We start from the raw sequence: 10,417 nt of genomic DNA on the forward strand, positions 1-10,417 counted from the left end.
TCCCATCCCAATGTTCCTTCTCTTATGTCTCATCTCTTTTTCAGCTGTCTTTTCTCCGCTACTCTGGAGCCTCCTTGCCAGCCACCCCTCCACCCTCTACTGACTGCAGACAGTGTTTCTTATTTATTTATTCATGGCAGATGTGAGTGCTTCAGTGGATGACAGGGATCTGTGGCCACATTAACATAGACACCTGGACTTCTCATCTCCGGGTGTCTCACACACGTCCCCTGGTTTTACCCATCTCAATTGCACAGAAATAAAATATGATGAAAAATAATCCTTATTTTATTTTTAAGGTGTTTTACCTTGTCCACAGTCATCTACATAGATTGAGAACACACTACTGAATTTATTTGAATACGTTGCCATGCATCATGAAAGCCTGGGTTTGTATAGGATTTGTGCAGAAGAGGAGGTATGATTGATGTCTCTGTGTTGTGCAGGTTGCTCATTTACAGCCTTTCATGATAAAAAAGCCTTTGAAAACCCTACCCACTTCTGATTAAAATCTAATTTGGTTCAACATTGGACTGCTTCGTCTCTATGGCAACCTCACCCATTGACGTATGGGCCTATCAGGAGCAGAAGGAGAGGAAGAGGACACGGTAGAAACTTTGACACAGACCTGAGATCAGTTCTCCTTTCACTAGATTCTAATAGTAATAAGATGAACACAACAGCAAGCTAACCCCAGGACAGTATTTATACAGTTGGAAGGAGCCTGGGGTCAGGCGATGGACTGAATGGCTTGTTGGTTGGTGACATCAGTCTGTGTGAATGAAGCATAGAGCAGCATATCAATGGCACGTTGTCCCCTCTCATTTCAATAGGGTATTTGGTTAAAATACATCAGATTTCCTGCATCTGCCTCATATTACACAGAACGAGAGTATATCAATGACTATTTTCTATTCTTGAATGATATTGTTGATATGATTGTCTTTCCATCGGATTTACACTTGTCTGATTTAGAGTATGCCTATATACCCAAATTATCTCTGTTCTATAAAATCACAATGCTGGGCTGTAATTGACCCCCCCCCCCCCCCTCTCTCTCTCTAACATACACATATAGCAAATGGTAAGGAATACGATACATTTACATAATCCTCTGCACGACGGTCTGTCCTGGGCTGCACTGACCCTGCGCACGCCGCACTTCTGTTCCATTTGAGACCAAAACGGTGGGAGGTGAAACACGCGCGCGGGATTGTCTGTCTGCTTGGCCTTAATTTTCCACTAATTTGTAAAAATGATCATCATAATCGAGAGTAAGGTAAGAAGTGTGTACTGAGCTCAAATGTTAAATCTCGTAGAAAAGCTAATGCACTTGTCTAGGTCCGTTATAAATAGATAACTAAAGGTACAAAAGTTAATCAATTGGGTTGGGCACCGACTAAACTAGCCAATAAAAACGATAGAGGTTATCGAGCTGGTTTAGCATTAATGAGCTACATATAGGCATGTAGGTACATTTGTGAAAAATCCACCTACGAACAAAAAGTTAACAACCATGCTGAGATTTATTGACTTTGTACTGGAACAATGTATTGGTTTCTTGGTTTCTGGCCTTGGCTAAATGTTCTCCCATGCGAAGGGTGTGTTGGTGGTGCCGAGATTCGCAAACGTAGATTCAATTCGCCATATTGCGGTATTTCCATTGAAAAACAAAGTACATTTTGATCACTTCAAATCTATAATTAAAATTCAACCAACGTTATCTGCCATAGATTACTGCCAATGATTCAAGGTACCCCCTGACTGTAAAAAGTCAGCTTGTCTTGACAGACATGTTGGTTACACAGCGGTTACACTACAGCTGAATCAATGCTGCTAGCTTAGCTAGCGTGGTCCTCCCGTCATGAATTAGCATAGTGCTACGTGCATGGGCCCTGGGTTTTGCTCGCTACTTTTAGAACTATACACTAGCCTGTCGAGTTTCTTTAGCTACATAACTAGCTACGAGTTCGAGCAAACCCCAACAAGAAAACTGCAAAGAGAACTAGCTATATTGCCCCAAACGAGCTAGAGTCTTTACACGTTCTTTCAGCTCGCCTTGGTATCAACTGAGTTGAATCCAGCTGACAGTGTCACATGGTGCCTATTTTTTTTCACACATCATCTAGTCTGGGCACTTCAATGCGTGTAACTATGAGTTAAATTAGTTAACAAGTCTATAAACCGACACACTTGCGAACCTATCATCCTCGCTGGTCAAGCATCCGACTGGTATTTTCATTGTGTGATTGGCGCTGAGTCATGTGCAAAGGATTTAAACGGATCAGTTTAATGTCAAGACAGAAAAATACTTTACGATTCCAGTTACGTCAGTCTCTTGCGCTGCTTCAGTGCATAGCCCACTATTGGGTAGTGCCGGTAACGCGAGATCCCTGGTAATTTGGCACCTCAATCTCCATGCTTTAATCACTGATCAACTGTAATGCGAGGATGCACGACATTCAACAGTACGTGTGGGTCGTTTTTTTGTCCAACAATGCATGTAACCTCGTTCCCAAGATTTCTGATCACATTATGGCAATGTTGTTCACTGTCACGCCACCTCCTCAATGCAGCACCATCCACACCCAGCTACAATTTTCGCCATAGAACTTTTGACAAGCTCCTAATGTACAATTCATGGATTGTGTATGTGTGTGTGTGTGTCAGGATCACTTTGACAAAGCCCTTGAGGAGGCTGGAGACAAGCTGGTGGTGGTGGATTTCACAGCTACATGGTGTGGGCCATGTCAAACCATCGCCCCCTTCTTCAAGGTAGGGAGCCATGATAATACTCTCTCCTTCCTCTTCTCTACATTTTGATGTGCACTCTGTTTTGTTCCACGTGCAACCATTTGTACTTATGCCTCCTCCTCAGAAACTGTCTGAAGAGCACACTACCGTGGTCTTTCTAAAGGTTGACGTGGACGACGCACAGGCGAGGAACCAAACCGCACACACACACACACACACACACACACACACACACACACACACACACAGAGGACGGTCCTGGGTTGTAACCAGCGTGTGCGTGTTTCCCCTCTTCTCAGGACGTAGCCGCCTTCTGTGACATCAAATGCATGCCAACATTCCACTTCTATAAGAACAAGAAGAAGGTGAGTCCAAGTGGACCAACTGAAGGGTGCACAGCTGTTCTTGACTACTTTTCTGTTTCAGAATAAAAGTCTTGTCCTTTTTCTTCCTTCCTCCGCCTCCCAGGTGGAGGAGTTTTCTGGGTCCAACCAGACCAAGTTAGAAGAGCTGGTGAACAACATGAAGTGAGCACGGTGCTCCAGAGAGGGTCTTCCAGACAGGATGCCCATGTTGCCTTCCTTTGTCCTCCCATCTTCCTCCTCCTTCCCCCAAATTGTAGCCACCTGTAGGGAACTGATCACTATGGGATAAATGGACAACCTGTATGCCTTCAACGTGTCTTCCCCCTCCTCCATCGTGACCCTCTCCATCTCCCTCCTCCATCATCACGCTGTTCTCTTCTCCATCCTCCTCTCCCCTTACTCCACCTGGTCCTGTGTTGTCTAGAGGATGTGATCATTATTGCATGAGTGTTAAGCTGTATACCAACTGTGTTACCCATATCCACCCCCCTCTGTTGTCTTGTCAAAGGGATAGGATCACTACTGTACTGATGGACCACTATACGCTCTCCATCACTTTCCCTCCACATCTCAACCCCCCTAGCTTGTGTTTTGTCTAGGGATTGATCAGAAATGTATTATAACAATAAACCGTTTTTGTTTTTTCAGTCTTTATATTCCCGTCATGTTTGATGTTACATGTTTGTCTGTTTTTTTACAATAGACTACTCAAACTTGAGATCAGCACTGAATATGAGAGGCATTTACTTGTGTTCACTTATAATATCATGAATGGTTAATCAAAATAAATACCATGACAAAGAGAAAAATAAACTGAAAAAATAAATCTGTTTTTTGAAGGGTAACTTGGTTACAGTAACTTCTGTCAGTGGAAAGCCATTTGTATCATAGAAAAATGGCAGGCCTTGTTATTTGCAACAGTAGATTCTCAAAGAATCATACTGCCCTCTTGTGGCGCTGTTATAAAACAGCTTGTAGCCAAACTTGCCATGTAAATGTCCGTACTGATTCAATAAAGAGACTGCGTCCGAAGTTGCAGTTCATATCAGTTGCATTTATTCACTCAGAAGATGCACAATGTCTGTGATGCAGTCAGTAAGATTTGTCACAAGGATTTCTGGAATTATAGATAGTGCAGTTCCCTTTATTTTCAGTAGGTTCAATTCTAACTTGCTGGTAATAATGGCATGAACACGATTTTCTTAAGCACTAATAAATATTATTTTGTTACTGACTTGATGTGGCTGTTGAAATTTAGATCTGAATTAATGACAACACCAAGATTTCTGGCAGGGTTTTTGGTTTTCAAAGATAATGATGTGAGCTAACTTAACTTTTATATGAACCACCTAAATTCCAGTTGATTTAATCTTCTATCATCTTGTCTTTCCTTTCTCTGTCTCTCAAGTGTCTGAGTTGATTGTGGCAGGCTGTAATTAATATATAGCTGGATATGACTCAAAGCTTAAGGATTGCAACATCTTGGGAATTTTGGAATCTGGCCTTACAACAGCAGTCATTGGTGCATTTATTTTGTTTTTCTTAAACTTTTGTTACTTTAGCTATACAAAATTATTTTCCAATCTTTCCCACTGTTGCCTGCCTGACAGGACTGTTACATCAAATGTGACATATATACACAAGTCCAAGTAGATACTTATTTTGTCATTCAAATGTTTGTTATGGAAATATTTTCATTACAGTCCAACTCTTCCATAAATGTTTTACATCCAATTTGTAATCCAAAATGTATTTAATGGTGTTTTGGTCTGGGGTCTGTGCAGGCTATTCAAGTTGTATTTAACACCAAACTCAACAAAACCTTTCTGTATGGACTTCGCTTTGTGCATAGGAGTACAATCATGTTCTCCTCTATACACACTTGTTCTCCATCCTCAAAACTATAAACGAGGGTGAGCGAGTTGTCAGTCCCTTCATTTCTGCATGCATCAACATTTTTCCATAATAAATACATCCGCTTGAAAATGAGTTATAGTGGGTCCATAGGGCTGGGCGGTATGGTCTAAATGTTTATCACGGTAATTCCTAAGCGCTGACGGTAACGGTATATATCACGATATATTAGTTATTCTTAAAATGTCATGACAATGCAATCCGCACCGCAGCGGCTAATCTACCGCACTCGGACGGATTTGGATTGGGTAAATCCGATGTGTTGCATGAGTTGAATTTTCCAACTTTTGCAGTGCTTTGCCACGGAAGAGCGACTTTAGCGTTTAACAGTAGCCTACGTTTATGGGATCCCAATAAAACTGTTAAATATTTGTAGTGAGTTGGCTATAAACAATTATTACATGGCTGAATACTCGATTCTGTTGGCCTACAATGAACATTTCACAATTCCAACCAACCTGGCATTGGATTTGTTAAAAGCATTCTGGTAGATTGTTCATATTCGCGCACATGCATGGCTTTCAGGTGGTGAAAAAGATTGCTCGTGTTTCCCCCTTTGGCTAGCACAATTCGACGACAACTTACATAGTAAGCTGTTTGTTGGTCAATGTCGGAAACTTGAAACCATTTCCAAACGACCGAAGAGGCTCCCTTTTTTTTTTTTTTTTTTCAAAACCAATTCTTCTTCGTCCGGCAAATCAACCCCACTGGCGTTACACTGCTTTTGCCAACAAAAGCAGTTTACTCCAATGAATGTTTGCTTCCTCTGGAAGTGCGATTGCTTGTTTGTTGACTTTCATTGGCTGGCACAATGCGTGCAGCTTCTCTGCTTAAATGTTTTTTTGTTGTTGTAAAAGATAGCCTACAATTTGAAATATCCCACTAGGCTGTATTACTTGACTTATATTTTATACCAAACAGAATCACTTTACTTAATACATTTATTAATATACCGTGATATCCATGATATGGCAAAATCCATATCATGGCATAACGCCACACCCGTATTCACGTTCATACCATACCGCCCAGTGCCCACCCCTAATCCATATTATCCAGTAGTTGTCAAATCTGTCTTTCTTTAGCTGTAAGCAAAGTCTTTTTCCAGGGCCTTTTTACGAGGCAAGGAAGACCAAACATAATTATTTTGACTTTCCCATGCATCCATATCCATATTGCCTGGGTATAGTACATTGACGGCATGTTCTCCGCAGGACTGGGTCTGGGTCTGACATTATGAAGCAGGTATTTCAACATCAGATAACACTCACATGAACCCATGGCCTATCTGAGATTAAATATAAAGACAGCTATGTAAATAATTCATACCTAGTGTCAAGTCCTCTACCCTCCCATGCAATTTCCTACATGTTCTCTTCCTTATTGACAAAAGAGAGTTTTTGGACTACTGTATTTGGTAAGCAGACGTGTGACTCAGTAAGTATATTAGTCGCCCACTACTGTCACCCAGTAGTGGGTGACAGGTGTCATAATCATATCCTAACCCCATATCCTATCCCTATGTAAACCACCACATTGTGTAATTGCATATCCTACCCCTGTAAGAACTATCTCATGTGATCCAATGTTAACAGACGTACTTCCTGTTGGTAACGCAATGCGAACACATGAGGTCACATGTCCATCAAACGGTCAATGAGACCATTTAAATGACTAATGACATCCATTTCCCCTTTTTGGTATATCCCCTGTTATCCCTGCACTGGTCAATATATGATATCATGATATATATGATGACCTTTTTTGCATTACCTTTACATTAATTTGACCTTGATATTAAAGTTAGGTTGACCCAAAAAGGCCTGTGAAGGGAGGGAGAGAAAAAAAAAGACAGTTAACTATTGAGAGACATGCAGAGGCTTTTCACCCCTTCCAGCCTGCCTGGCAGCACAACACAGGCTGCAGGTAACAACACACCTTTCCCATGAAGACACCTCACTGACTCTTGCAGGCTGCTAACTCACACATACCTGTCCAGCTAATCTCTTTATTTGTCACACCTGAAAGGTTTCACACAAAAAAAGTGAACCTCCTGTCGAGTTCACCACAGAAATACAGACGTCACTGAAGAAAGCATACACGTTCCACTGGTATGTCAAGGAAGCAAATGTGTTTGAGCAGGCTTTACTTTCAGCGGAATTGTGAGAACGCCAGGTTACTCACAGTTGAGACTCAGAGACATCAGAGTGGATGCCAGATGTGTTGGATCTGAACTCCTCAGACTCATTACATTGGTGTCCACTCCAGGCAAACTCAAGTACACACAACGGAAATATCTGAAGGAATTTCAAAGGATGTTTAACCATGAATAAGCTTTCAGTGTAAACCTAGGGCCCTAGCCTTTTTGGAACGAGCTGCAAAAACCCAAACTATACAACAGCAACATGCTGCTTTTTGGTGTGCTTCCTAAGAGGGCCCAAAGTTAACACATATTTACAGAGTGGTGGGCTTTTTTGGAAACCGCCTTTCTGATTACGAAGCGTGAACAATTTTCCCGAAATGTATACACAATGAGCCACAGACATTACTGGAAAACAATATTTCCTTATACAGTATATGTACTCTACTGTGTGTATGTGTGTGTACTGTAGGTGTGTGGGTATGTGTACTGTCAGTATGTATACGTGTGTGTATACTCACTCTATTCTTACATTTACATTTAGTCATTTAGCAGACGCTCTTATCCAGAGCGACTTACAGTAAGTACAGGGACATTTCCCCGAGGCAAGTAAGGTGAAGTGCCTTGCCCAAGGACACAACGTCAGTTGGCATGACCGGGAATCGAACTGGCAACCTTCGGATTACTAGCCCGACTCCCTCACCGCTCAGCCAACTGACTCCCTATTCTTCATAAAACTGTACACTATCACTACTAACACTATTCATTATAAAACTACCAAGCTTTTATTTTGCATGGCGTAATAATATCTGATCCCCAGTGAGATCATCATCCGCTTTCCAAAATCTGTACCTTTCTTTCTTTCTTCTGGTAAATCTGTGCGTCTTGAAATTCTGCATCCTGTGTGGTGACAATTGTGCAGGATGACCCAATTAGACACAACAAAATATATTCACTAAGTCTGCATAAAATTGAATGATGTTTTCAGTATAAGTTTTTGACATACAATTACTGGGAAAAGAAGATTCATCAGTGTAAGGGAGTCAGCTGGCTGAGCGGTTAGGAAATCAGGCTAGTGATCTGAAAGCCAGTTCGAATCCCGGCCGTGCCAAATAACGTTGTGTCCTTGGGCAAGGCACTTCACCCTACTTACCTCGGGGGAATGTTCCTGTACTTACTGTAAGTCGCTCTGGATAAGAGCGTCTGCTTAAATTACTAAATGTAATTACTTGTTACAGCCATGTGACACAGCTATTAATCAAATACATTCTGTTTGGGGTTTGGCGGTAAATTCCCATGCAGAGAAAACCCAAATTGCGCAACACAGCACAATGACTAACACCCATGGTGGGTCTTTATAAAGAGCTCCTTCCTCCACAGTGGCATATTCAAACTCACAGAGAGAGAGAGAACATCTAGCTTGAGACAAATACATAGAGAACACAAAAGACAACAACATTACAATCTCAGTAGTTCTAACTGCAAAAGGGACCAGCTAAACATAGTTTTACCAGAATACTTCTACCAGGACATCTTAACTTGTTAAGTGTGAACTTTTGAACTTTAGAAAAATATGAAGATCAACTCTGTCATCGTGTTCATCACTCTTCTGGCCATCACTGCAGGTGAGATCAGTCAGTCAGTCTGTCTGTTTGTCTGTTTGTCTGTTTGTCTGTTTGTCTGTCTGTTTGTCTGTTTGTCTGTTTGTTTGTTTGTCTGTCTGTTTGTCTGTTTGTCTGTCTGTCTGCCCATCGTTTACCTGCAATAGTTTATTTTCCCCCTTGCTGCCTGTCTCTGACCATGTCTCTGATCATCTGACCTTTTGACCCCTGACAGGGATGAGCCTGGGAGGACTGGGGGCTGACCTTCGCTGCCACTGCATCCAGACAGAGAGCAAGCCAATTGGTCGACACATACAGAAGATTCAGCTCATTCCTGCAAGCTCCCACTGCAGTGACACTGAGATCATGTGAGTCTTCTCTCTCACTCTCTCTCTCTCTCTCTCTCTCTCTCTCTCTCTCTCTCTCTCTCTCTCTCTCTCTCACTCTCTCTCTCTATCTCTCTCTCTCTCTCTCTCTCTCTCTCTCTCTTCTCTCTCTCTCTCTCTCTCTCTCTCTCTCTCTCTCTCTCTCTCTCTCTCTCGCCTGTCTCCCTTTCTCACCACACACACGCTGGATGGTTCTGACTGAGTGTTCTGATCCCGCAGAGCCACTCTGAAGCAGACAGGCCAGGAGGTGTGCCTGGACACTAAAGCACCCTGGGTAAAGAAGGTCATCGCCAAGATCCTGGCCAAGTAGGTAGACCAGACTCACAGACCTATAGTAGAAAACAACAGCTGAAAGGGAATGACTAGATCATGTTCATTCATTTTGTCATCGCATTATGAAAAAATTGTCACTTTTACAAGTTTCTAATGAAATATTTGTGTCTTTTCTTGATAGTAAGAACCGTTAAAGAGAAGAGGAGGCGGACCACCACTAAAGTGTTATAATGTTTAGATACATATTTTTATTTTCTTGTCATGGTTTACAAATGATAGAAATATACACTATTCAAGTTTTCCAAACATCAACAAGTTATCTCACTCAGGCAGGGTCTGGGATTATCAATCTAAATGAATGCACTGACTAATAAAGTAAATTCTTAAAACTAAAACTTTAGTTTTACTGGGGCACAGCAGATTTATACTGGGGCACGTGCCCCAGTAAAAAGGGTCGAACGACGTCCCTGCACTCAGGTATTCACACATGTTCTTTAGATGTTATGTAATTTATTTAATATTCATTGTGTGTGCTTTGTTATTGTTATTTATTTTACTAGTTACATAATAATAAGTATGAATCTCCTCAGTTGTCCTATGTTAATTATATGTTTTTGTTTTGAGCACTGTGACATAACTTAACACTGAAATATGTATTGTACTTTTCTGCATAGACCTAGGAAAACCTTTTATATGAAACATTAAAATGTATTTATTTAAAAGTCTTGTGTTATGTTTTAGTTTTGAGACCCAAAGCGTTTGCCAAATTGTAACATTATTATTACATTATTGCTTGTTGCCACTCCTAACTCCATCCATCTGCTTTACGGGAGAAGAGGATGAATTGTATACACATTGATTTGATTACATTTTAAGATTATGATGACAATGAATATTAGGAGGCTTATCATTGCCATTATTTGTGCTATTCAAATATTAGTAGAGCCATCCTTAGGTCAGATGCGCGCGGAGGGGCGGATCCAA

The 10,417-nt window shown here is 41.3% G+C and overlaps 2 protein-coding genes across 2 annotated transcripts; both read left to right on the forward strand.

The window, feature by feature from the left end:
* Positions 1-1,142: 1,142 nt before the first annotated feature.
* On the forward strand, positions 1,143-3,773 carry LOC136956205 (thioredoxin-like). The gene is made up of 5 exons (XM_067250081.1): positions 1,143-1,279; positions 2,671-2,775; positions 2,879-2,938; positions 3,054-3,119; positions 3,223-3,773. Exons 1-5 carry the CDS (start codon positions 1,256-1,258, stop codon positions 3,283-3,285), a joined length of 318 nt encoding a protein of 105 aa, XP_067106182.1. The 5' UTR covers positions 1,143-1,255; the 3' UTR covers positions 3,286-3,773.
* A 4,803-nt stretch (positions 3,774-8,576) lies between these two features.
* On the forward strand, positions 8,577-10,155 carry cxcl8a (chemokine (C-X-C motif) ligand 8a). Its single transcript, XM_067250830.1, has 4 exons — positions 8,577-8,798; positions 9,010-9,142; positions 9,380-9,466; positions 9,615-10,155. The coding sequence occupies exons 1-4, from the start codon at positions 8,747-8,749 to the stop codon at positions 9,625-9,627; spliced, it is 285 nt and encodes a 94-aa protein (XP_067106931.1). The 5' UTR covers positions 8,577-8,746; the 3' UTR covers positions 9,628-10,155.
* Positions 10,156-10,417: the final 262 nt, after the last annotated feature.

This window comes from Osmerus mordax, chromosome 14, assembly GCF_038355195.1.
Source record: "Osmerus mordax isolate fOsmMor3 chromosome 14, fOsmMor3.pri, whole genome shotgun sequence".
Taxonomy (NCBI): domain Eukaryota; kingdom Metazoa; phylum Chordata; class Actinopteri; order Osmeriformes; family Osmeridae; genus Osmerus; species Osmerus mordax.